This window comes from Neodiprion virginianus, chromosome 1 (genome assembly GCF_021901495.1).
Source record: "Neodiprion virginianus isolate iyNeoVirg1 chromosome 1, iyNeoVirg1.1, whole genome shotgun sequence".
Taxonomy (NCBI): domain Eukaryota; kingdom Metazoa; phylum Arthropoda; class Insecta; order Hymenoptera; family Diprionidae; genus Neodiprion; species Neodiprion virginianus.
In genome coordinates, this window is record NC_060877.1 from 37,831,598 (window position 1) to 37,856,157 (window position 24,560).

Below are 24,560 nucleotides of genomic sequence, written 5' to 3' on the forward strand. Positions count from 1 at the left end.
TGAGACATTTCTCACTATAACGTGTCATTGAATTTATAGTTCAGAGAGAAACAAGTTCGTCGTTGGCTTGCTTATTACCATTTTTTTTTTTTCGAAAAATTATAAGCAAATTCAACGGAGGGAACGTCACGGAGGAACGGTAACTTGGATGTCAATTAGTTACAAAGAATATTCCCCTCAATTAGCTCAATGAGGTCAAACAATGAGATTGAAGAGGCAATTTAGTGTTTTCCGACGTGTTTTCGGGAACTCAGAGGCCTGTGACTTTCACTCAGCTTTTGGCGATTCGGACAGACTTGTATCGACAGCCTTAAACTATTATACGCGGTGACCTGGAGTCGAGGAATCTACGCGTAACATGATCAAGCGCTCCGCTAATACTCGGTTCGAAAGGTAGTAAAATAAGAAATTTACACACTGGGTTCCATCCGTCGACTTCGAAGAATAAAATTGGTCACAGCATGGTTTTCAAAGCGTTTATAAAGTAATATTTCAGGCTTACACGTACAGCTTCCGTGCTTTCATTCCGGCATTCTGTCCGACGTAACTTGAGAGGTAGGAAAAAAAAAAAGGAAACCAAAATGTCGACACCTCGCACCCTCCGCACTATACCGGCCTGAACTCCTATCAAAGAACACCGCATTAACTACCGCGTAAAAGACCTTCCTTTAATTTACCACCAGTATAATTATCCAAACAAATATTTCGACACCTGTAATTCACCCCCCTCCCCCGGAACCCTTTTGCGGGGGCAGACCAGGTGCCGCTGTTCAACGGAACTACAATGAACTCCCTCTTATACCCTGTCTATGTCCACAGGCTAAAATACGATATATACACGGTTTACTACGAACTATGTATGGTGCATTCGTGTACGGACGTACCCGTCCGTCGACGTGTGCGTCGACGTATACAATCGCGGGTGTCGGAGGCGAGCGTGGGTGGTCCTCGGACCGATTTGCCTTCTGCTAAATATCGCCTTTGCGCCATCGACGTGGGTGGTCCTCGCCTGTAGGACTCGGTCCTTGTCAGTCCCGGGCACAGCGACGCGTCGTCTTCGTCGGTGATCCCGGCGAACTACACCGTATAAAGAGTTACGTATATACCGAGTTCCGACCCGACACGCCGCGATGCGTGTGGTCCATTCCGCTTCGCTCTGTTCGACGCGGCTCTCGACTCTCCGCTCGTCTCGCTGCGGTTGCTCCATGGGGCCAACTTTTCAAACGACAAGCTTTTATCTCGATCTCCCCGTTCCTTCGTTTGATCGATCGACCAATCGGTCGCAGCCCGCAAGTGCTCTCGGAATTTGGATATATAGGTGCCTTTGTATTACGACCGTGATGCACTGCTGCAGTCATGGTCCCGTGGTCGGCCGGCCTTCCCGTCCCGTCTCGTCTCAGCAAATTTCAAAACCATTGTTATACCTATCCACCTACCTACCTACTTCTGAGAGCGTAGTTCTCCGCAAAAATACAACCTCAAATTAAGTCGTCATTCGGTTGGCCACCGATTTCCTTCTTTCTCTCGACCTTGCCAGACTCTTTAAATTCAAGAGGATGGTGGTTATAAAACTTCGGCACAAATCGTCTAATATCCGGAGATTATCGTTCTGTGCCGTTTCTGAAAATTTTATCTTTACCAATTATAGATGCGAAATTTTGAAAAATTAAACCATCTGCCATTTATTTTGATAATATCAAATCACATTGAACAGTGTTAAAAAAAGGCGTTGATGAGCTATTTTCATCATCTGATGTCATTAAAATGAAAACAACGAGTTTATGTAATTAACTGTTTTGGGAGTCATCTTGGCGTTTAATATTTGTTACAAAACTATCAGCTTACTGTTATCGCATAGTTCGTCCATTACTTCGATTGAATCTAGTTTTCATTTTCTGTTGGAATTTCTCGTTTGGAAGTTCAGTAATTTTTACACGATCGATGTTGATGAGATTTCTTGATCATATCGGCTGCTTTCTCCGCAATCATTACGGTTGGTGCTGCAGTGTTGGCGGAAATGATCTACGCAGACAAAGTTAAGACAGATAACATTTCGATGATCTCGATGTAGACACGCTTTCTTGAATTGTACAATTGAATCATATTTAAAAATTACCAACAAGGTTCATTCGAATCTACCAAACGACGTAATTCAGAATTGAACTATTATACGTGTACATATTGTTGGACCAGCAATAATACTGACTTGTGGCATGATCGAGGCATCTGCGACGCGAAGTCTGTTTATTCCGTAAACTCGTAGTTTGGGATCGACAACGGCGGTGGGATCATCGGGGGGTCCCATTTTGCACGAACCAACCTGGTGATTTTGGGGGCTGAGACTCCAACGTATCGCGCAAGCCCAGTATTCGTTGGTGAGGAAAGTATAATCGGAGCAGGCGGCGACGGGTTGATTGGTCAAGGTCAAGTTGTAGGGTTTGAACGCCTCCATCTTCGACAAGGTGAGGGTGTAGTTTATGCCCTCAATCAAGCCCTCAACGTCCCGGTAATCGGCCAAATAGTTACCCCATATCACAGGCAACGCCGTAACGTTTTTCGAAGCCAAACGTACTCTTCCTGAAGCACCAAAAACAGCAGTCTTTTTCATCGCTGTTACCAACGACATCACGGCATGCAAACGTATGTACATACCTCTGCTTTTCGGATGCTGATATCCCACCCATATGCTCACTGTACGTTTTCCCTTGCTGCGGAGGGCCCCAATGTCACCCGGTGCGCAGTCCGCGATGTAGCCGTACCCTGCCAGCTGGATGTCTGGATAGTCGGAGGTTGACTTGCTGGAGTTTAGCACAATGGCCAACCCAGCCAGTCCAGAAGCAGACAGGGGGCCAGTCTGGAAAGCGAAGTACTCGGTTGCAGCAGCCCAGTTGTTGTCGTAAACGTCGGGTTCGTTGACGGTAAAGTCGACGCTGTACGATATGTGGTCATGGTAGTTTTCTCCAACTCCAGGCAGATCCTTTACCACTTCGATGCCCATAGACTCCAGGTGTTCCTTCGGACCAACACCGGAGAGTAGCAGAATTTGAGGCGAGCCTACTGTACCTGCGGAGAGGATGACTTCACGGGACACAGCAACCTTTTTCAATTGCCCATTCTGTAGAGGAATTTTTCAAATTTATGAAATAGTTAACAAGTAGTCATGCCAAGGTCTTGAAGAATTTCTCGCGACCCTGTATATGCAAACGTTCTTATGTTGTACTTGTATGTGAAACTCAGATTTTTAGATTTTCACACTTGCCTTTCTTTCTAATGCGTTGTTATTTTAAGAAAATACGGTACTCACAAATACTTCGACCATTAATCAGTACCTGATAATACTCGACTCCGACGGCCGTCTTATTATTGATTATGATTTTGGCGACGGTGGAGTTGAGAGAAATATGAAGGTTCTTGCGGTCCCTGACGGGGCGCAGATATGCGGTACCGGTACTTTGTCTGACGCCGTTCTTGGTAGTCGTTTGAACGACGTTGAAACCTGTAAGCTGATCTCCGTTAAGGTCGTCGCTGGTGCCGAAACCTGCCTCTAAAGACGCGTCGCGAATCGCTTTCGTGATGGGAAATTCGTACGGAAATCTCTGAACTGAAAGTGGCCCTCCCGTAGCGTGCCAAAATCTTCCGACTCTGTCGATTTCTCGATTGTCTTCGCACTTCAGGTAAAACGGCTTAACGTCTTTCCACGACCACCCCTTGTTACCAAGAGCAGCCCATTTGTCATAGTCCGTCGGGTTGCCTCGCAAGTATATCATCCCTGTGTGCACCATGTTCCCACCCAGAACTTTCACGGAGTGACATGTGCAGGAACCGTTTGTTGAGTAACAAGCGTAGCTCTCGTTAGTCGTCGAGTATCCCCAGTCGAGACTCGATGCTGTAAGAAGTGGCATTTTGATAGTGGATTTTCGGCATTACTTCAGCTTCAAATTTTATTGGACTCTGACGCACTTACTCACAACAGCGTTGAAAAAGCTCGGAATTTCCGCACCTGGTGGCTCATCGGGACCAGCTTCCAGCACCAGGACCTTCCACTTCGGATTCTCACTGAGTCTTGAAGCCACTACGGCACCTGCACTACCGCCTGTAAATGAAAGAGGTGTGTTATTCACGTTCATTCGCTGATACGAGCTTCTTTAGTCAGCACGTCATTCCAGTAGACTTTTATCTTGTTATACCAAGTCAATGCAGAGCGAAAATCGTTTGGATTCCTTTTATTAAATACGATACAGTTTTTGCGCCAAAACGATGCCGCCTGGCGTCTTGGGTTCTGGTCCAATAACTCACCGCCAATTACGACGTAGTCGTATTCTCTGTTTGGCGATACAATCGATGTTACTCGTTCGCAAGTTCCACCTATAGCTTGCTTCCTTATTGCGAATGCGTTCAAAAGAGACATGAAGAGGTAGTAACTCGATCCTCCGCACATCTCTTGCAGGGTCGGTCCCAGGAAACTTGCGTTGCAGGTCAATGAAGATGTGGAGTGCGCCATGTCTGATGAAGATACGGTAGGTATTGTTGGTTTTTTTAACGTCCTGTCAGGATAAGACAATCCTATTCATCGGTTGACGGTGAGTAGAATTTAATCAGCAATTTTAGTTTCTATAAGTCGTAGAGTAAAAATATTCACTGCAGCAAACTCCTGCAAAATGCAGTACGCACGCAAACCGAAACCCAATGATTGATTGTGAGACTCACCTTTTCACTGCTATTTATTCACTATCTGAGTACATTTAGCAACAACAGCTGTCGTGCAGATGCAGCTTATACGTAAATACGATTTACCAACTCGATACCGGCATGTTATTGTTTGTTTCCATATATTCTTCAAAGTCTCTCATGGATTAATAATACTCGTATTTTTTTAGATTGCCTATGAACAAGTACAATTTTGCAATTAACAATAATTTTGCACTCTGTACACGATAAACGGAAATTGACGATAATCGTAGGTTATAATCTGCTTTTGTGTGGTTCAAGGTAAAAAAAAAGGCCTTCTTTCTAATCACATTAGTTGAATATCTATTGCACAGATGGTTATTTCCAGGTCACGTGTAAATTACAATTATGTATCGCATCTGTGATGCTGTTGAAGAAAAGTGAAAATACTTACGTAATATTATTTTCTTATATCATTAAAAGTCTAATATTAGGTATAAAAATCAAACGACCCAAACGTATACGAATCGGACAATTTTACAAAATTCACCTTCCTGTATACTGAAAACGGTGACAATGATCAGTGAAACGTTTAAAGTTGAAAAAAAAACTCTAAAATTTTTATACAAGTAATATTAATTATGAATGATCACAAACGAAATCGTCTTTCATCGTGCATATGCCTGATTCTGAAAGTTCATTAGGAAAAGAGAAACAAGAATATCAACTCAAATCTCGTATCGAATAAAATAAAAAAATAAAAAAATTGAAAAATTGACTAATATGCAAATTATTTTTTATGCCAGAGAAGGAAATATCATAATACTTGTAAAAGAGTCAGGTGGGAAGTGCACGCCCCTAGTGTTATATAAACGTGATATTTTTTTTTTTATAAATGCAAAAGACACAGTGACGTTAATTTTATATAAATAAATTTGGCAACAGATTTTTATTCTCTAACATAATGTAATAGTTCGAATTTTAAATCTTGAATAAACCATCAGTTTCAAACTAAAGAATTCTACCAATATCAAATCGTGATCCGAACGTGATCGTATTACGTGACGTCAAACTCGCCTGCATACGATACGTGATACCCGTAATCTGTGATACAGGGTGATACGCATTCGTTTGCCCAAGTGACAACGTGTTCAATCACGAGCAACTATCCGCCACTATCTCATCTCTTCACTTCAATAGCTCTCTGCTACTCCTTGCTACTTTCCTTTCTGATTCACGTCCAAGATATTATCTTTTTCGTCGACAAAGGAAAATTGAAGAATATCCTTTTAACATATGGCTGATCGTGGAGAGCAGAGCTAGAAAAATGGCGATAATTTCTCCGACATAGATCGAGTTTTATACTGAAAGAATTAATTAGATACCGAGTATTTTACAGAATGAAAACTGCAGTTTCCACTAGAAACATGCAGGAAAACCGGCTTATTGATCTTAACGCGTGATCATTTATACCTAATGTGAAATCTCCACGGACCGTTTCGGTGCAGTGCATGAACAGTACGATAATAATAAATTATTATCATCGCATAGAGTTTGTGACAATTTAACTGCAATCTCAAACCAGCTGTACAGTATTGATTACGTCCTTATTATTACAGGTTTCTCAAGTATCGAATGCTGTTCGATTTTCTAATGTTTTTATACTTGTTGCGTACTTCGTTAGTAACTTGTGTTATCTGCAAAAATATTTACGACAGTATCACCAACCTCGATATGTATACTTAGAGATTTTATTATTAGAAAATAAATCTTACAGGATTTAATATTGACAACAATTTCAGGCAAACACAGCCAAAGAAAACCGTTGCGTGATTCGCAAGCTCATATGTTGGGCTACACTGTAAAAAATTCGGTATTGAAATTGCCGACGTGAATTTCTATGGAACTTTTTTTTGGAGCCAATTCAGAAATTTAGGACCAAATAGTGGACAATTGAAACCAAATCGTAGTTTATGGTGTATGATTTAATGACACTAGTTTCTTAATCTCTTGAAACAGCAGCTGTGGCTGAATTTGCTACAATCTTTATGAAAAGTATGATCTTGCAACCTCAGCGATATGTGATACCTTGTAATCTAGTGTACATGACATGCATATAAATTTTACCCATCTCTATCTACTCTATCAAGCGCGACCCTCTGCCAAACTGTCATCCCTTCACCCTACGGTTACTCTTTACTGCTTCCGGCACTGACTCGGATCCGAGTTTCGATTTCGTTGATCGATAAGACGGCAGAAGGAAGTTCCAACACCCAGCAGCTGGTCCTCAAATGATAACCGAACATGTTAACGTTCAGCTTCGGTACTGTTCTTGGACTGTTCTTCGAGATAGTGCAGTCGGTAAGCACCCGTAGGGTCGTACTTCGCCTCGAGGAGCTTCCAGTCTTCTGGCTTTTGGTCGATCAGATGTTGCGAGAATTTGTCCGCTGCGTTCTTTTGCGCGGTGCTGCACCCCGCACAATTCGTTGCCAAAGCGTCCGGAAGATTTTCTGAAACATGACTAGAGGCTAGAGAGGCTAGATTAAGATGCTCTTCGTAGTTACGTCGAATGGATAGACTATGAAACGATGACATTGTCATCAAATTTTTCCAGTACCCGTAAGGACCTATAGCGAATTAAGCTACAAAACATTTTTCAAAATATTTGCGTCGCTGGTAATACCAATTTTGAAAACTCACTTTTGAGCTCTGAACCGTCTGGCGTGCAGGGCGTGAGGTCAAGGAGACAACCGACGTAGTTTTTAGTCAAACGTTCGTTCCGAATGACAGCTTCCACGTCAACGTTGTCGTATTTTGTTGTGTACTTATCACTTTCAGCAGCCAGCACGCCGCCGATGTAGAGCAAAGCCAATATTACTAGCATTTTTCTGTTACAGGTATACGAATCGGCAATGACCAAGTCGACTCACTGCCAGCAAACCTGATTCTTCCTGGCCTTATAGCCCTGCAATTAATCTGATGCCGGGTCTATTACAAAGTAGAGATTTCAGACAATTACTCGCACGATATAGCAATTTTTTGTTCAATCTTTGGTAACGACCCACGACCAATTCAAAGTAATCAAAACCAAAGCAAACACGCCGTTGCGTGATTTGAAAGTCAACGCGATGGCGTGCGTGTCGTACTTATTGTTATAGGTATTTTACTTAACTTTAGATTAGCTGGACTACAGAAAATATTGCATTTCATCGCTATATCAAAGTAGACAGTTTCCAGGTAATCACCTAATTTAAGAAATAGGTAAACGTGAGTGAAAAATTCTGAAACAATTTTGTAGAGTTCCCTAATTATATGCTAAATTGCATGTGTTGGCCTTCGGTGAGCGATTTTACTGCTTCCAAAAATTATTTAACTCTTCATCGAGTCTGTACAATGCTTCCTGAATTCATGCTGATGAAATGTTGAAAGTTGCATCGCTTTTAAACGTACTCGATACAGTAAAGCAATTTCATATTTTATTCATCATCGCATAACATAATTGGATGTCGTACGGTTTAAAATACAAATGGTCTAATTCATCTTGAAGCATTTCCTCCATTTACATATCTCGTCAGCAGGTTCCTCTCTTTCCTACGTCTGAACGCCAAGCCGCATCTTTCTTGATGAATTCTGATGCTCTCTCCCCAATCATGATTGTTGATGCACCAGTATTACCGGAAATTATCTGTAGGTAAAGAATTGAGAGGAGTACAGGGCGGCAGGTGTTGAAACTTAATCTTCAGTTACCATTAAACACAAACTAGAGGTATTTTTATACGTTGAAATAACAATATTGATATATTTGACTTTACCCTGTGATCACTTAACTGATGCTTCACTTCACAGCTAACCGTATACCATTTAACTCAAATAAATTGATATTCTTGCAATTTGACCGCGCATAATTTAAATAGAGCAAATTAGTCGTGCAATGAAACTCATGGTAATGGATGAACTGAACGTATTGTCACAAAATTTACCTGAGGCATAATAGAAGTATCTGCAACGCGCAATCCCTTGATCCCTCTTACTCGAAGCTCATGATCGACAACTGCCATCGCGTCATGCTCAGGGCCCATTTTGCAGGATCCACTTCCGTGAGCTTGGGGAAATGTATCTTGCTGTATCGCACACTTCCAGTAATCAGTACTAGGGTAAGTAAAATTGTTGCAGGCTGTCAGGGTTGATACTGACAACGTAATATTGTAGGCCTTCAAGGCATTCGTATCGGCCAATCTCATAACATAGTTTACGGCTTCTATAAGACCATCAACATCACTGGATTCGCTGAGATAGTTACCCCAGATCGTGGGATATTTAAAAGGATCGTTCGAAGCCAAACTGATTCGTCCTAAACCCACATATTTGAGGATTAGAATTATTTCTTCTCGACTATTCAAGAACTATTGCACGAAATTCATATACCGACTGGGTACAGGTTCATAACACGTACCTTTACTCTTCGGGTGCTGGTACCCCACTACCATAGCTATCGTGCGTTTTCCTGTGCTCCGAAGAGCGCCGATTTCACCCGGTGCGCAGTCAGCGTCATAACCCAAGCCAAATATTTGAATGTCAGGGAAATCAGGGGTCGTTGTACTGGAAGCAAGCTCAGCCACCACCTGACCTAATCCAGTACTAGACAATGGACCAGTTTGAAAGTCGAGGTATTCAGTTGCAGCTGCCCAATTGTTGTCATATACATCGGGTTCATTGATGGTAAAGTTGATCATAAAGTACATGTGGTCGTGATAATTACTGCCAACTCCAGGTAAGTTATGCACTACCTTGATATCCATCAGCTTCAAGTGTTCCTCGGGTCCAATACCAGATAGAAGTAAAATTTGTGGTGATCTGACGGTCCCTGCACAAAGAACCACTTCTTGCGATGCGGAGACCGTTTTAAACTCGCCGTTCTGCACAAAATGTTGAGGTATTTGTAAGTTCGTAATTAGAACAATATGTGTAAGATGTGTAAGATCAAAGTGATATCATTATTACCTGGAAGTACTCAACGCCGACTGCCCTTCCATTCTCGATTACTACCCTAGTGACGGTAGAATTGAGGGAAATTTGCAGATTCTCACGGTTCCTAATCGGCCGCAGATACGATGCGCCACTGCTGCGTCTAACTCCATTTTTTGTCGTGGATTGTATTATTGTGAAACCAGTGATTTTGTCTCCGTTGAGATCTTGGCTGAACTCGAATCCTGCCTCTTTCGCTGCTTCGAGTATCGAATCCGCAAAGGGGGGTCGATAAGGAAATCTCTCAACGGAAAGAGGACCCCCCGTGGAGTGCCAGAATCTTCCAACTCTATTAATTTCACCGTTGTCCTCCGCCTTGAGAAAGAAGGGTTTCACTTCATCCCAAGTCCAGCCCTCATTACCCATAGCGGCCCAATTGTTGTAGTCCGTTGGATTGCCCCTCAAATATATCATCCCGTTGTGCACCGTACTTCCACCGAGAACTTTTGCCGCGGTGTACAAACAGGAACGGTTTGTTGAGAAGCAGGCGTAACTTTCGTTCGTTGTCTGGTATTTCCAGTCCAAACGAGATTCTTAAAAAGACAAGAGATTTTATTAGTCTCCGCATCATCATTATAAAATCGATTTTCTGTAATACCCACGAGTTACAGCGCTGTAATAACTAGGAATCGCTGCAGTTGCAGGCTCGTCATCACCAGCTTCAAGAAGCAAGACTTTCCAGTGAGAAATCTCGCTCAGTCTTGCAGCAACCACAGAACCTGCCGCACCACCTGAAGTAAAACCAGCATGGCTTGAATATTCTATAAGCCTCGCAGGTGCCAATTTTCCTCTTTATCTTTAAAAGCGTTTCGTAATTTTCCAATGTAGGTACACTTTACATGATCCGCACAGTTGAATAAAACAAGTGTGAGGTCTGTGTATGTGCTAGGCTTGGCAACTTTCGAAGAAAACATAACCAATAGTAACATTAATTAACGTTAGGTCAAAACTTGCATTTCTCTCCGGCAGTAACATTTCCAGAACTTGGCGCAACTTACCGCCGACTACAATGTAGTCGTACTCTGGGTCCGGTGAGTCAATGGACTTCACACGTTCGCACATTCCCGATATCTTTTCATTTTTTTGTACTAACGACCCCAGAAGAGTCATGAAAACGGCAAATGTAGAGGTACTACACATGTCTGTCATACTAGGTCCTGGTAGGCTTTCATTGCAGGTGAATGGCGAAGGGACGTGGTAATCCATCGCTAACAGTAATACGGTAGTCGAAAATTGATATTAATTCACAAATATAAGCTATTATGGCCACCAGCCATACGTTTCCTCAGTATGACTTTTGTAAATTTCCGACTTTTTTTTATCAATAATTAGGCACACTCGCGTTAAAAATCAACTACGATGTTTTCGCGTCACTAAACCAGGCTATCTCATAAATACGTACAACGGGATTTCAAATTTTAAGGACGAGGAGATGATTTCTACTGATCGACACCTTATTGATTCACCATTCTAGGATACCTACTCCGGCCTTTATCGATACTGGCTTGCAATGCGGTCCGGTATATTTAGTGGTTTGCCAAGTACCTGTTTATGTTGGTTGGTATCAGCTGCCGCTAAAAAAAACATTTTTCATTACGAGTCAATAAGTCGCCTTACCCCAGCCAAATATTTCTCAACCCGTATCACCCGTGGTCGACGTATACAAAACATTTGGACAAATGACCAGTTTCCTTGTGAATAAATAAGCAGTTGGAGATACCGCGTCTAGTTGACTAGTAATGCTGCAATTTTCACCTAAGAACACCTGTGTAGGCATAGCAATGATCAATGAAAGCAGTGCCGTAAAGTACTAGCAGCAAACAATCAGTGATCAATCTTTGCCGTCATAATATCGATCATTGCCGCAATCCTACGATTGCGATTCAATATTTCGCAGTGACTCACATGAGACATAGGATAAACAAGTCGCGATGAAGACTGCCGCATAATCCAGTAACTCAAATTTCGGCCTGCGTATCGTAGTCGTCGGTATCGGTATCCGGAAAATCAGCACAAGCGTAACAGATCTTTCCCACGTCTCGCCAGCACTCGGCACAGTGGAGGAAAGGGCATCCCGGGGTCGTGCATCGGCGAAACGCGGGTCCTTTCCTGGGTTCAGCCTCCCCGCAGATGAGGCACTTTGGCCTGGCGCAAGCAAAGTAACCCAGCCATCCACAGAACCGTGGCGATCGAAGGCGGAGAGCCACCCAGGGGTCAAGGTCACGTTCGAGGAGTCGCGATCTGACGAGGGATCGCACGTGCCCTCGCATGAATCTGAAGAACCCCAGCCGTCGGCGTAGAGTTTCGTTGTAGAGGTACAAAACGCGTCTTTTCTCCCGAGTGCGATAGAAGAAAGCGCATATCGCGTGTCGTGTTCGCTGGGTGTAGCCTGCCAGGAAGAGCATCAACCAAATGCCGAAATACGTCCCGTAGATCTTGGCCAGGACGTAACCGGGCAGCTCGCGAGGGTTTGGTAGACAGGCTTCATTCGAGGTCACTGTCTTAATCCGACGCTTACCGTTAAATCCTCCTATCACATTTCGGACTAGGGTTGCAATGATTCCCGTTCCTCGGACTTCGAGGCTCATGTCGTGACGGCCACTCTGAGTAGGAATACAGAGATAGAGAAATGACTTTTACCTTCATACCAACAGTCACGCAGGACATTGAAACATCACCCTTAACCAGCAACAAGTTGCCGATTGAATAACAGGTGATATGAGAATCTTAACCTGGGTGTACTCAATGAGCGCGTGACGCCTCACGACGTCCAGGGTTTCGTAAAAGAGGCGGTCGAGGAGGACGAAGGTGGTCGCGGTTACCATTTCAAGAATAAGCTTTACGGTCTGTACGAAGAGGTTTTTGCGCTCAATTCTACTTGGTCTGGACCTGTAAGGGTCAATGAGTTTGGTCCGTTCGATCTTCCGGAGGGGCAGGAGCGTCGGGCAGTCGCGTATCTTTCGCCGCGCATCAATGCGCCGGAAGTAGGCGGTCACGTAGATGTTGTCGTACTCGATATCATCGAGATACTTTTCGTGATAACTGAGAGCGCTCAGGATTATCTTGATGAAGACGAACGCGAGACAACGACGAATTATCGTCATAACCATTTCGAAGGCTCTACGCTTCGCATCGAAGTCGTGCATCACTGCCTTTGCGGTGTCCCCTGCGCCACGAACATCCAGGAATGGCCGACTCTTCCGTACCTTGTACTGCAGTTTCGCGTCCTTGAAACTTGAGCTCAGTTTCTCTCGGGTTCCTTAACGGAAAAAAAAAAATTATAAACATCACATGCAGGTAATGAAGATTGTGACGATCCGGTACCTTTGAGCGCAACGTAACCCTCGCCAATTCCCACGTCGACGTTTCCGTCAGGGTTACAGGTGGCGGATCCGCCCATCGCCTCTGCTAGGTTGCAGACGAAGGTGAGCTTCATCGGCCAACACAGAAGCCACGCCGCGAGCCACGTCACCTTTTCGTAGCACTTGTCGTAGACACCGCTGAACATGTTCCTGCGACGATAAGAAGAGTAGAATTAGTAAGGGACAGAAATGGCTGGAAATTTTTCTCTGTACCTGCATCGTTCCGAACCTCGGGTGAACTGCTCTTCGCAACGTTGTGCCATTTTCTCGCGATAACGAGCCTCGTAGACGTCCGCCTCGCTCTTCGACTTCTCGGATGTCGATTTTTCCTTTCGTTTTTTCTCCTCCGCAATTTCCTCGCTCCGCTTTGTGTCCCCTAGGTGCTCGTCAAAGTAGTCATTCTCCTCTCGGAGACGATGCATCTCTTCCTCGCCTTCGATCTCCTCGACTATTGGGCTCGACAAGTCTCGCACCGAAGCCAAAGTATCCCTGATCTCGCTGGTGTCTGCCTTCATCCCGAAAATTGCCTACAAGGATTAACCGTTCCATGAATCCCAATTATTCTCATGAATTTTAGTAACAACCAGCGAGTTCACACTTGTTGAAAAGGCTTGAGCATCAGATCCAGTCGTGTCTTTGTCAGGTTGTAGGTGAGCTGCGTCGTGCACGCGAAGGTCCTTACCACTTCTTTGCCGTTGTAGGTTAGGTTGAAAATCGGACCCGCGATCACGTACGCCAGGACCATTGCCTTGAGGACACTGCGTCCTGCGCGGCCACAAAAGACCGGAATCGTCAACAGGGAAATGCAACGTACCTGGAAAATGATGATGGGGTCAGATTCAAACCTGTGATCGTTCACATCTTGCCCAAAAATCGTTGATCGTGCAGATCATTTTCATAACCTGGATGGACGACGCGCATCCCACAGCAAGCATGACGATCACGACGGCTCCAAGAGCCAAAGTGGTGTACGGGGAAAATTCTAGGTCCACGATTACAAGCTCGTAGAATAAAACACCGAGCGTGACGCCAAGGAGAAACCCAATTGCAGCTCGCGACTTCTTATGCTGTCCTGGAGGATCATAGCACACGCCATAAAGTGTTGGGCAGACGGTCAAATATACCTTGGAAAGCTTATCCAGAGTGCGTTCCATCATTCGGCCAATTCTCGACATCTTTTCTAACCCAGGCATTATCGTTTCAGTTGATCTGCAGGGGATTGTGTTTGTTTATACAGTTGGGTACCGATACGAGGAGTCATACGGTTTATGTTCACACGTCAGCTGCTACTACAGAAACGAACTGTGTAACAATTGATGTTGCAATGTATGGAATGTTGCCACGTCATGACACATGATTAGTCGATCAATCAGCCGAACGTTGATCCTCGAATCATGATATCGGCAGCAAGGGGCAGATCTCTACGAAATATAATTGGTCACCACGTGAACAGAACTGTAGAAGTTACGGTTGGACAAGTACGACTTGAAAAGAGTAAAGAACAGGTCCTTCAAGGTTGTGCCATAATTTCCTCTTCTTTCATTTGGAGAACACTCCATCGATCAGTGTTTCGAAGAAATTTTCATTATTTCATTGACTCTAACATATCGCTACTTCGTATGATAAAACTATTAATGTGACTCACAACCAAATGGGTGAAACAATAAACCATATTGGGTTTCAAATTGTAAAAACCAAGCACATGCTGTAATTCTTCTTGTAACCTTGACACTGGATAACGCGGTCTTCGAATCATTATTTCACATTCTCATTTCAATCGAAAAAAAAATTGAATTCCCCCACGGGCGGATGTAGTTACAGCATCCATACGATGCACGCACGGTATCTGTTATTGTTCTGGGTCATAAGCATTCGTCTGACCATCTGGAACCTGATATAACAATGATAACTATAGCTCTGTGAGTTACACAAGCGCCTTCAGTTAACCGTAATATATGCATTCCAAACGTTCTCTCAAATCGTTATTTCATCTGTCCAGGATGATTTTATTTATCACACGTCACACATCGCACTGTTTTCTTCCCATTCTCTTCACAGTAGGGATATATTATTAGTGGGGGAGATGCAGAATAGATGTTGAAAGGCTTTACTCAACGTGTAGCTTCGTGAAGTTGTGTTTCCAGGGTATCAAGTTCTTAGCGTCTCAGTGTACCTTGCGAGGTATCCCTATATTCATACTGACATGTGAACCGCCTCTTCCTTTTCCTTCTTCCTGCATGCCAAAGTGATTTTCTTATGATCTTCGAAGAAGAGTGATTTGATATTTATTTTGCAAGCAATACTATTCAATTACTGCAACAGTTTGTAAATTGTATTTCTGTATTCTCGCGTGACATAAATTTGTAGTATAAGTCTTGGGATTTGGAATTTCGAAAAAATCTATTCCGTTTATGAAAATAAATAAATGAATCCTATTTTCCGTGGACTGTCCGTTGCTAATTGTGAACTTCGGCTAGGTTTAGCAGCAAAGCACGCCTCGTCATATGCAACCTGAAATCTGGCCAGTATATCTGGTAGCTTAAGTCACGGCGCAGTAACCGCACAGCGCTATCTAGTAACAACTTTGTAAACTATATTTGCCGCTAACTACAAGGCGCCAGATAGTATAATATATTGCGAAGAATCTCCACATTATCGGTCCTTTTATTGTATTTCGCTACAAAATTGCTATAATTTTCATTCCGCTTTCCGTATCGACGATCAGGACTTCCAGCATCGAGTAAGTAAGTGTCAGAAACTCTGTACAGCCATGCATAGTCCGAACTTGTGAATAAAATCGTACAAATCACGTAACTTCTAAGGTCCAAAAAAAAAACGTACGCACAACGGAGTTTGGAAACCTTTGTCATTTCTTGGGGCAAGTGATCAGCTCTACTGCAACTGTTTATATAATATCAATCTGGCAAGCATTCTCATGTAAAGAAATACCAATATTGTCAATATGATAATAAAAACATAAAGTTTGGTGGGAGTTATAAAAAATTTCGCTGTAACCATCGCATAGGTTCAACGGAGGTGATATAAGGCCAGCGTGTGCGATGGTAGGGATTAGTCTGAAAGTGCGAGCCTCTCGAAGAGAAAGAGGAACATGAAGCCTAGGATTTTCTCGGTTGTTTCTACGTTGCTGTTATTTTACGGTGAGTGCATAGACGTATACATAAAAACAATCGTACGTGCACCCACAATCATCTCTATGTATACCGAAGGAGGAATGTGTAAGCACGCAGCGTGAATTTATCGCGAGTAAGTGGAAAGTAGATGCAGGAGAGAGGTGAGCAAACAAAGATGGATTTAAAACGAAAGTCAAGATCAACTTCAGCAAATCTTATATACAAGTAACAAGAGCCTTGAGGCAAATTTTTGATCGCTATGACCTACTCAGATGCGTTCGAGGTCAGGGACCATCGAAAGTACATTGTGATCCTTAACTGGTTACCCGCACACGTTTGCGGTAATCACTATAAGTGTGTGTATGCAAATGAAATGTTTTTCTTGCCAAATACTTATTTCCAAATTTACTCAAAAACTTGAAAAATTTTCATAGGTATCACAGATATTTTCAAAATAGTTATATCGAAATTTCGTTCTAAGTGAAGTCGCATTATACCTGGTCTCTCTGGATCTGTTAAAACGAAAAATATCAAAAGTGTGTATTATTTACTTTTTTAGCAAAGTACGATAGCCATGCGAAGTTTCACTGACCACGTTATGAATCGACAAAGTGAAAACGCGAGTGTATACGGTAATATACAGGGTGACACGTGAAACTGAGTATCGCCACCAGGGTGAAATCGAATCTGAGTTGATGTTCAGAAACTCTCACGGTATATCGTCATTGTTCTAATGACGCAATGAAAAGTGTATCCTGCAATCGAATCTTGCAGCTAAGCTTCGGAGAACATCTCAAGGATAGATCCAGGTGCTTGTCTATGTACGATAATGCAAATAAACTCACTTTGCCTCCGACCTAGAAAGTAAAACATGCAAAGATATACATTGCGTTTCGAAATTCAAAAACAGCGTCCAATTAACATGTTGTTCCATCCGGTGCGTATTCAGCGCGTGAGCCTCGGTACTATTGTGTTTTTAAACGCCTCTCTTATCTCACGTTGAGATCAGTGAAACGATACGCTGAATTACTTATCGCCGTAGCCCTCAGCTCGATCTCTACTGCAAATATCATGCACAACGCAACCTGCACTCAAGGGGGCAAAAAAGAAATAGAAATTTCATACGTACATGAATATAGCGCCAAATCAAACGTTAGGTACCTACTGGTTCTCTGCTGGAGCATTAAAACACGTGTAAATAACATAAAAATTGCCTTTTCCCCGAGAATCGTTTGCCGGGCAAGTGATACATTTCCTCATACATGAGTTCATTTCTATGTGACCATCCTGTGCACGTGTGTAATCGTCGATGCTGAGTCGAGTTTCTCTTCAGACTCAGCATCTTTTATCGATCATTGCCGCCTCTGGATACGAAAGTAAATGTGTATCTGAGGTTTTCACATAATCGGACGCACGACTATAATAATCCTCTAATCTATTGATTACGCGTTTTAAACCCGTTGACAGTTGTAACGAAAGAAATCACTTGCGTGACGAAACCAAACACGCACGCCGCATACGCGATGGACAGTTTCTAAATTTCAACACTGGAAAATTGCCGTAGGGTATACGGAATGATCCAGCATGGAATCCGATGGTCTGTAACTTCTACAGGTATCAGTAAGGCCTGTTCCTGCATTGTTGTAGTTTCCAAATTGTATCCAAGGATTAGAGAATTTATTTTCTTACGATTAGCATGTGACATCCTTGTTTATACTATTAAATATTGCGAGTAAAACTCTTGCTGCGCACTGATCATAAATTGAACGGTATATCGACCTCGTATAGCTGCATTTAATTGGTTTCAACCAGATTGACGCAACGGTGGTCAGCAGTTTATATGGAAGTAACTATAGTACGGTAAGTGTACCTGAACTAGCATTGAACGGGGACTAGTGTATATATTATTAATTCCTCGCGTTCAAATTCCTTTCGTTATTATTCAAGTACTGCGCTAAGCTTTAATCGACACGATAATAAATTATACCGGCCAGAAATGCTTGTCAATAATAAAAGATGAAAGTGTTTGTTTTTTACGATATGGTGAAGACGAGAGTGGATCGGAGTCAAACATGTTACGGAGAGACTAAAAAATTACTCATTATCATAAATTTGATCTTTCGTCACAGCTTCAGTGGTTCGACCTAAGGAGACAACGGACAGAGTGGAATGTCTGCACGATGATAGATTCTACCGGAATCCAAAAACTCCAGCGCACAAAATCTGGACGCAGGATGAATGCGCGAAGTACTACCTCTGCTTAGGTGCGTATTGAATGAATCGGTTAGGTATTTATGTCAAGCGACATTTACGTACCAATGCAAGACAGCTGCGAGTTTATTACGTAAATTGTATTTGCCTATAATTATAATGGGTGTTTAATGTCTAATCTGGGTGTAATGTACTTGACGCAACAAGTTTGGTTTGAAAATTCGAGTTCTTGCCTCGAAATACACGTATGACGAAGCATTGGAGAAATTTGAGCAATCTCATTTAACGTCTTAATTTATTATTACGTAGGAATATACATAAAATGACAATTACGTATCGTGTGGTGTCGTGTCGTTCACTCTTTGAGTACGTATTATTGGCTCCTTGAGTATGTACAGTCTGCATTCGACTCAGCAGTGCTCTCTCTCCATAAAATAATTCACTCACTTCAATTTCCCTGTCATTCTCGTTCACGTAGCAATGCCCTGGTTTTCGAACACTCGACATCAATACGACAATTACGATACGATAATTCGTCACAATTATTGTCAAGACAATGAATCGAATGACAATAATTCATCGGCAGTTTCTACAATTCGGAATAGAATTACGACAATCTACTTTGAACTCTATAGCATTTCTTATAACGCTATTTATTATTTCTTCTTCAGATAGCGACGTCTTTGAGTTCAAGTGTTCGCATGGCTTACTCTTCGACGTATCCCGTCAGATATGTGATTTTAAGGCAAATGTCGACAACTGTGACGTGAGTTTGGGTAAGAAGGACAGCTGAACTCATGATATACACTTTTAGGTTCGATTAAAAATCCGTTGGTGTGTCAATAGTGTGACATCTCAACGGTTGATCGATCGTTTCCCCGAACAATTAAATGCTCTATCCGTCAAATTCATCCGACATCAAAGCTCCTAATGACCTGATCAATTTCACCTCTTATACACAGAGGAAATACCCCCGAAGCCACTTCTCGACGACGGTGAATGCGAGGATGATACCTTGGCATGTGGAGACGGAACGTGTTTACCTTCCCTTTACTTTTGCGACGGAAGCGTTGACTGTCCGGATGCCTCGGACGAGGCCTGGTGCGGTAAGAATCGTTAGAATTATTCAAAACCGCAGAGAGTTATTTAGGTACTTAAGAAAGACGATCGCTCTTACCTTGAGTTGGACTGGGGCCAACGGTGGACTTTGGATCCCAGCAATAAACGTCTGAAATTTCGATAGTAAAGTTTAGGAATATATTCAGAGATTAGTATCCTTGGAAAAGTTGATTTATTTACAGATATAGGATATGCTGGAAGAATTGAAAAAATAAAATTCATCTTGTGATTTCAGATACAGAGAAGGACCGCAACGCGGCACCGTCTTGCGACCCTGAAAAATGCCACCTGCCAGACTGTTGGTGTTCCAAAGAAGGTACCAGAGTACCTGGAAACCTGAGCGTCTCCAACATTCCCCAGATGATCTCGATAACTTTCAACGATGCCGTCAACGCCGAAAATATTGACCTTTACTCAAGTAAGTATCATCGGAAAAAAAAATCGGTAGGAAATCTGCCAGTGAAAATTGACGATTCCTTGACAATGACAACTCGAATTTCCTTCAATCGCATTGCGAATTTGATTCTACGAAATCAGGAGTACATTTTTTGTAGTATACTTTCATACTTTTCAGACATATTCAACGACGCGAGGAGAAATCCGAACGGATGCCCAATTCGTGGTACATTCTACGTAAGCCATCAATTCACAAATTACAGAGACGTACAAAGTTTGTGGAACAATGGCCATGAAATTGCAGTTCATTCCGTAACGTGAGTACACGTTTAATGACAGGACATCCAAGCCGAAACAAATAATATATTCAGTTCCATGAATTCATCGCCGAACGATAATCACGGCGTAATCGTTGAAAGAAATTCCTATTGCAGACATCGAGGCCCTGAAGAATGGTGGTCGAAAAATGCAACTATCGAAGATTGGTTCGACGAAATGGTCGGGGAGGCGAATATCATACACAAATACGCGGGAGTACGAATCGAGGAGATCAGAGGTACAGTAAAAGAAATATGATAAATTCAAATTCCAATTCGCGAATTCCATAATGATCGGTTAACAGGACTGCGAGTGCCGTTTCTCCAAGTCGGATGGAACCGTCAGTTTCTCATGATGACGGAGTTCGGATTCGCCTACGATTCGACAATCGTAGCCCCGTTCTCGAATCCACCGATTTGGCCCTACACCCTAGATCATCAACCTCCTCACCCTTGCGGCAGCCCCGGTCAGTTGTGTCCAACACGTTCGTACCCAGGCCTCTGGGAGATACCGATAAACCAACTGCTGCTAGGGGTAAGAATATCTCCTCGAGGCATGGAATATTGGTCTCTGAACTTTCTATTTAATCGCTGTTTCGGTTCGTGTTTTAGAATTACACGTGCACCATGATTGACTCTTGTACGCGGGATCTGTCAGGGGAAGAAATATATCGTATGCTCACGGTTAACTTCAACAGACATTATCTACAAAATCGGGCACCCTATGGACTCTACTTTCATGCAGCTTGGTTCAAGAACCCAGCATACCACTACGCGTTCTCGGTAATAGTCAACTTTTGTCATCTCGTCGTTAAGAATCGTCACAAAATTAGTAAAGTCCTTCAATTTACAAGCATGTTATGTATTGATTATTATTCTGTATTCCAGAAATTCATTGACGACACTCTGCAGCTTCCAGACGTTTACTTTGTAACTAGTAATCAAATGGTTGAATGGATGCGAAATCCAACGCCGTTAAACAAGCTAAAGAATTTTCAGCCATGGAACTGCAACAAGCGGCAATTCGAGCCCCGGGAAATTGCCTGCGCCTTGCCGAACACGTGCAAGTTGTACAGTAGTGTCTTAAAGTCTGATAGATATTTGTACACGTGTTACGAATGTCCGAAACAATATCCCTGGTTAAGAAATGAGTTTGGATTGAACTAAGGTAACGGTTTTTCTTCTTGCGTTGTATTTTACTTCCTTCTCTTCTTTCTCACAAATCAATTGAGGGTGAAATTAGATCAATAAGAATATCACGCAATATGCCATAATTTTAAGAACTTACGTAGTTACATCTAGAGTGTATAATTACCACAGAGATTTGCTTGTAATTTGTTGGAATATGACTGAGTACCTTAATTAGTTGTAAGTAGGATATTTATTTGTACGAAGAACGTATTATATGTGTATCTACCATGAGAAGAAAACCACAAATGATATTTATTATCTAGTAGTGGAACGTAAAAATAAATCGATCATCGTGTGGTTAGGATAGATGTTCGAGTTTTACCAATCCATAGTCATTTGAAACAAATCATAAACCGACGGTCGATGGATGTGCACACATGGCGTGTCAGGTCTTTCTTTTCTTCAAGCTTATGTGATTCGAAAAGGTTGTAGATAAAAATTTGTGTAATATAAACCATTAACCATCTTGCTGAATGAATGGGTTCTGTATCGATTCCATTCCATCGACTGGACATATTAGAACAACCGACGTTCCTCGGCATACAACTAACCCCAGCATCCTTGTATCCTGATTCAATTTGTAGGGATCATCTGGATCTGAAAACGGCACAATCATCCACAATGTTACTCATTTGTTATTACACTGAAAATTGAGTGATTTCAAACCAATTATCAAAGCGGTAATATCAGTAATTTGACTTATAAGGACAGACGGTAACTGATTAATTGACTACGATGTACCTCTAAGATATTCAGTCGTGTTGTCTAAAACAAGATTCAGTAGCGGATCATATCCTTTTAGAATTCCTGCAGCTTCCCTGCCTCCGGCAAACTTTACCCTTATGTTCTTCTCAAGGTATTTGGAGAGATCCAATATACTTTCCTTCCTTTTCTTCTCCTTATGATCAGTGTGAGCATTTTGGTTCTAAAAACATTATTCAAGTTATTATAACAGTTAAGTTTATGAACTTTGACGATTTTTGAAGGTTATGTTGCTGAAACATAACCTTGATTTACCTTATTAGCAGTCTGTAAAATAGAAATTTATGGAATGACAATTAACTTTCATATTTATAGGTAATAGTACCGAGTATTATAATCATAATGTATGTCTTAATAAACTTACAGACATGTTTTACTTCTCAGGTTATTCCAAGTAGTAGAAAAACAATTGACCGCCGGTTAATAATACGAATGATTACTGTGAATTCCGCGTTCGTAAAATAAGGAAAAAAGCCATTGACCATAAACCGAAGACGTACCGACACGTGTAGATGGTCAACTCTACGGAAATGATCCTCTGACGTAGAATTTATTGATTACGTGGAAAGTAGAAAATAGAACGAATTAAAGTGAGCAAAGACGTTGCGGATTTGTAAGATGAAATTTTTTTGGCCGTAAAAAAAGATAGGCTAACTTTTTAACCTTTTGAATTTTATTGGTATAAAATTTGTCATCTCTGAACGGAAATTTTTTTACGTGTCTCTTCAGCTGTTGATCTCACAAGCTTTTCAAAGCCTTATATGACTTCTGTGGGATCTAATTAGCCTAGTAAGGATGGTACAAATCGATGCTGGGATGAAAAAATTTTTGTTTCAAATATCGCAAAAAATGTAAATTCTTTGAACTTTTCAGGTCATATTTTGCAAATTTTAGTAAATGCTGGAATCGATTAATTCATGCCCAATATCGACGTAATTTGGAGAGAGGAATTCATTACGACTGGCAAACCGAGTTGCGAAGAGGTGGAAGAGAAAAATAACGAATTCATAGCTACCAAGTTCCAGTTCCAGTTTATTCAATGTGCCTTAGTTCTAATACAAGTGTTCAGGTGTCAGTGTATACTACCTTACCAAATTTCCAAATAGTATAGTTCTAATATGTTGCACTAATACATTATAGTATTAATGATATAATATATCAATAATTCCTGTAATAATACATTCATTGGTATAATTAGGATAATATTTCCAACGTTATTGGTGTTCACGACAAAAAGTTGCAGAACAATGAACTAACATGACACAAGGAGTCTGAATACAGCATAGGGAAAAAATACTACGATATATATTGCATTAGGCTGGATATAAACAATGTTGTACAAAATAATTATTACTGCAGTTTCTAAGTGCGGTTTCAATTTCAGCCTTGGTACAGGTGCAATGCACCGTCGCAGAAAGCGAGACGTATAATAAAATACAATAGATACAATAGATTGGATTGTTACGATTTTGCGTAACCTGGAATAAAATAAATAACACCTAGATAATTTCTCCCTACTTTCTTCATACTATCTTTACTGTTGGTACCACTCTCCTTTTGGTGCATTTTCTGAGTTCCTGATAGTCCAATTAGTCAAGAAAGGGTCATACAAATCGAATCTGAGACCAAAAGTTTTTTGCCCAAAAAAAAAGTAAGGCTAACCCCTTTGTGTTTTTGGCGAAAATTTTCGCGAATTTGAAAAGTGCTGGAATCAATTCTTTAGTGCCCTATATCGACATAATTTTGCAAGAAAAAATGATTCGGCGCAGTCGGAATACGCTGCGAGTAGCGGGTCAAAAGTTACAGCCAAAAAACCAGAACCTGAAGTTTCGACATTTTTCAGCTGGTGCTCTTTCCATCGTAATTTCTGTGCTGTTGGTTCTACGCTCTTTTTGCTGCGTTTTCTGAGTTCCTGGTGGTCTAATTGGTCATAAAAGCGTCATACAAATCGAATTTGACACCAAAAGTTTTTTGCCCAAAAAAAAGTAAGGCTAACCCCTTTGTGTTTTTGGCGAAAATTTTCGCGATTTTGAAAAGTGCTGGAATGAATTCTTTCATGCACTGTGTCGATGTATTTTTCCCAGAGAAATCGATTGGGCGCAGTTGGAATACGCTGCGAGTAGCGGGTCAAAAGTTACAGCCAAAAAACCAGAACTTGAATTTTCGACATTTTTCAGCTGGTGCTCTTTCCATCGTAATTTCTGTGCTGTTGGTTCTACGCTCTTTTTGCTGCGTTTTCTGAGTTCCTGGTGGTCCAATTGGTCATAAAAGCGTCATACAAATCGAATCTGAGACCAAAAGTTTTTTGCCCAAAAAAAAAGTAAGGCTAACCCCTTTGTGTTTTTGGCGAAAATTTTCGCGATTTTGAAAAGTGCTGG

At 41.8% G+C, this 24,560-nt stretch overlaps 5 protein-coding genes across 7 annotated transcripts; 1 reads left to right on the forward strand and 4 right to left on the reverse strand.

The window, feature by feature from the left end:
• Positions 1-1,778: 1,778 nt before the first annotated feature.
• On the reverse strand, positions 1,779-4,855 carry LOC124310073 (glucose dehydrogenase [FAD, quinone]-like). Its single transcript, XM_046773648.1, has 6 exons — positions 4,297-4,855; positions 3,965-4,093; positions 3,330-3,886; positions 2,653-3,115; positions 2,207-2,577; positions 1,779-2,022 (listed from the first exon to the last, which is right to left on the reverse strand). The coding sequence occupies exons 1-6, from the start codon at positions 4,499-4,501 to the stop codon at positions 1,921-1,923; spliced, it is 1,827 nt and encodes a 608-aa protein (XP_046629604.1). The 5' UTR covers positions 4,502-4,855; the 3' UTR covers positions 1,779-1,920.
• LOC124310074 (chitin deacetylase 1) lies at positions 3,639-23,668 on the forward strand. 2 transcript variants are annotated; one of them, XM_046773649.1, is made up of 11 exons: positions 3,639-3,644; positions 16,143-16,213; positions 18,316-18,450; positions 19,069-19,173; positions 19,360-19,503; positions 19,752-19,934; positions 20,091-20,229; positions 20,347-20,468; positions 20,535-20,764; positions 20,842-21,012; positions 21,118-21,894. In XM_046773649.1, exons 2-11 carry the CDS (start codon positions 16,165-16,167, stop codon positions 21,394-21,396), a joined length of 1,557 nt encoding a protein of 518 aa, XP_046629605.1. In that variant the 5' UTR covers positions 3,639-3,644; positions 16,143-16,164; the 3' UTR covers positions 21,397-21,894. The 2 variants fall into 2 exon arrangements, with proteins under 2 accessions (XP_046629605.1, XP_046629606.1); XM_046773650.1 differs by lacking the exon at positions 3,639-3,644 and adding an exon at positions 22,567-23,668 and having other exon boundaries at positions 16,124-16,213; positions 21,118-21,397.
• Positions 5,008-11,200, reverse strand: LOC124310072 (glucose dehydrogenase [FAD, quinone]-like). The gene is made up of 7 exons (XM_046773647.1): positions 10,692-11,200; positions 10,296-10,424; positions 9,670-10,226; positions 9,122-9,584; positions 8,649-9,019; positions 8,264-8,353; positions 5,008-5,987 (listed from the first exon to the last, which is right to left on the reverse strand). Exons 1-7 carry the CDS (start codon positions 10,897-10,899, stop codon positions 5,958-5,960), a joined length of 1,848 nt encoding a protein of 615 aa, XP_046629603.1. The 5' UTR covers positions 10,900-11,200; the 3' UTR covers positions 5,008-5,957.
• On the reverse strand, positions 11,618-14,230 carry LOC124310314 (protein sneaky). The gene is made up of 6 exons (XM_046774125.1): positions 13,958-14,230; positions 13,654-13,869; positions 13,269-13,582; positions 13,018-13,205; positions 12,426-12,952; positions 11,618-12,296 (listed from the first exon to the last, which is right to left on the reverse strand). The coding sequence occupies exons 1-6, from the start codon at positions 14,228-14,230 to the stop codon at positions 11,652-11,654; spliced, it is 2,163 nt and encodes a 720-aa protein (XP_046630081.1). The 3' UTR covers positions 11,618-11,651.
• LOC124310080 (U6 snRNA-associated Sm-like protein LSm7) lies at positions 21,399-22,655 on the reverse strand. Of its 2 annotated transcripts, XM_046773657.1 has the most exons (4): positions 22,547-22,628; positions 22,438-22,449; positions 22,162-22,345; positions 21,399-22,017 (listed from the first exon to the last, which is right to left on the reverse strand). In XM_046773657.1, the coding sequence occupies exons 1-4, from the start codon at positions 22,550-22,552 to the stop codon at positions 21,878-21,880; spliced, it is 342 nt and encodes a 113-aa protein (XP_046629613.1). In that variant the 5' UTR covers positions 22,553-22,628; the 3' UTR covers positions 21,399-21,877. The 2 variants fall into 2 exon arrangements, with proteins under 2 accessions (XP_046629613.1, XP_046629614.1); XM_046773658.1 differs by lacking the exon at positions 22,438-22,449 and having other exon boundaries at positions 22,547-22,655.
• Positions 23,669-24,560: the final 892 nt, after the last annotated feature.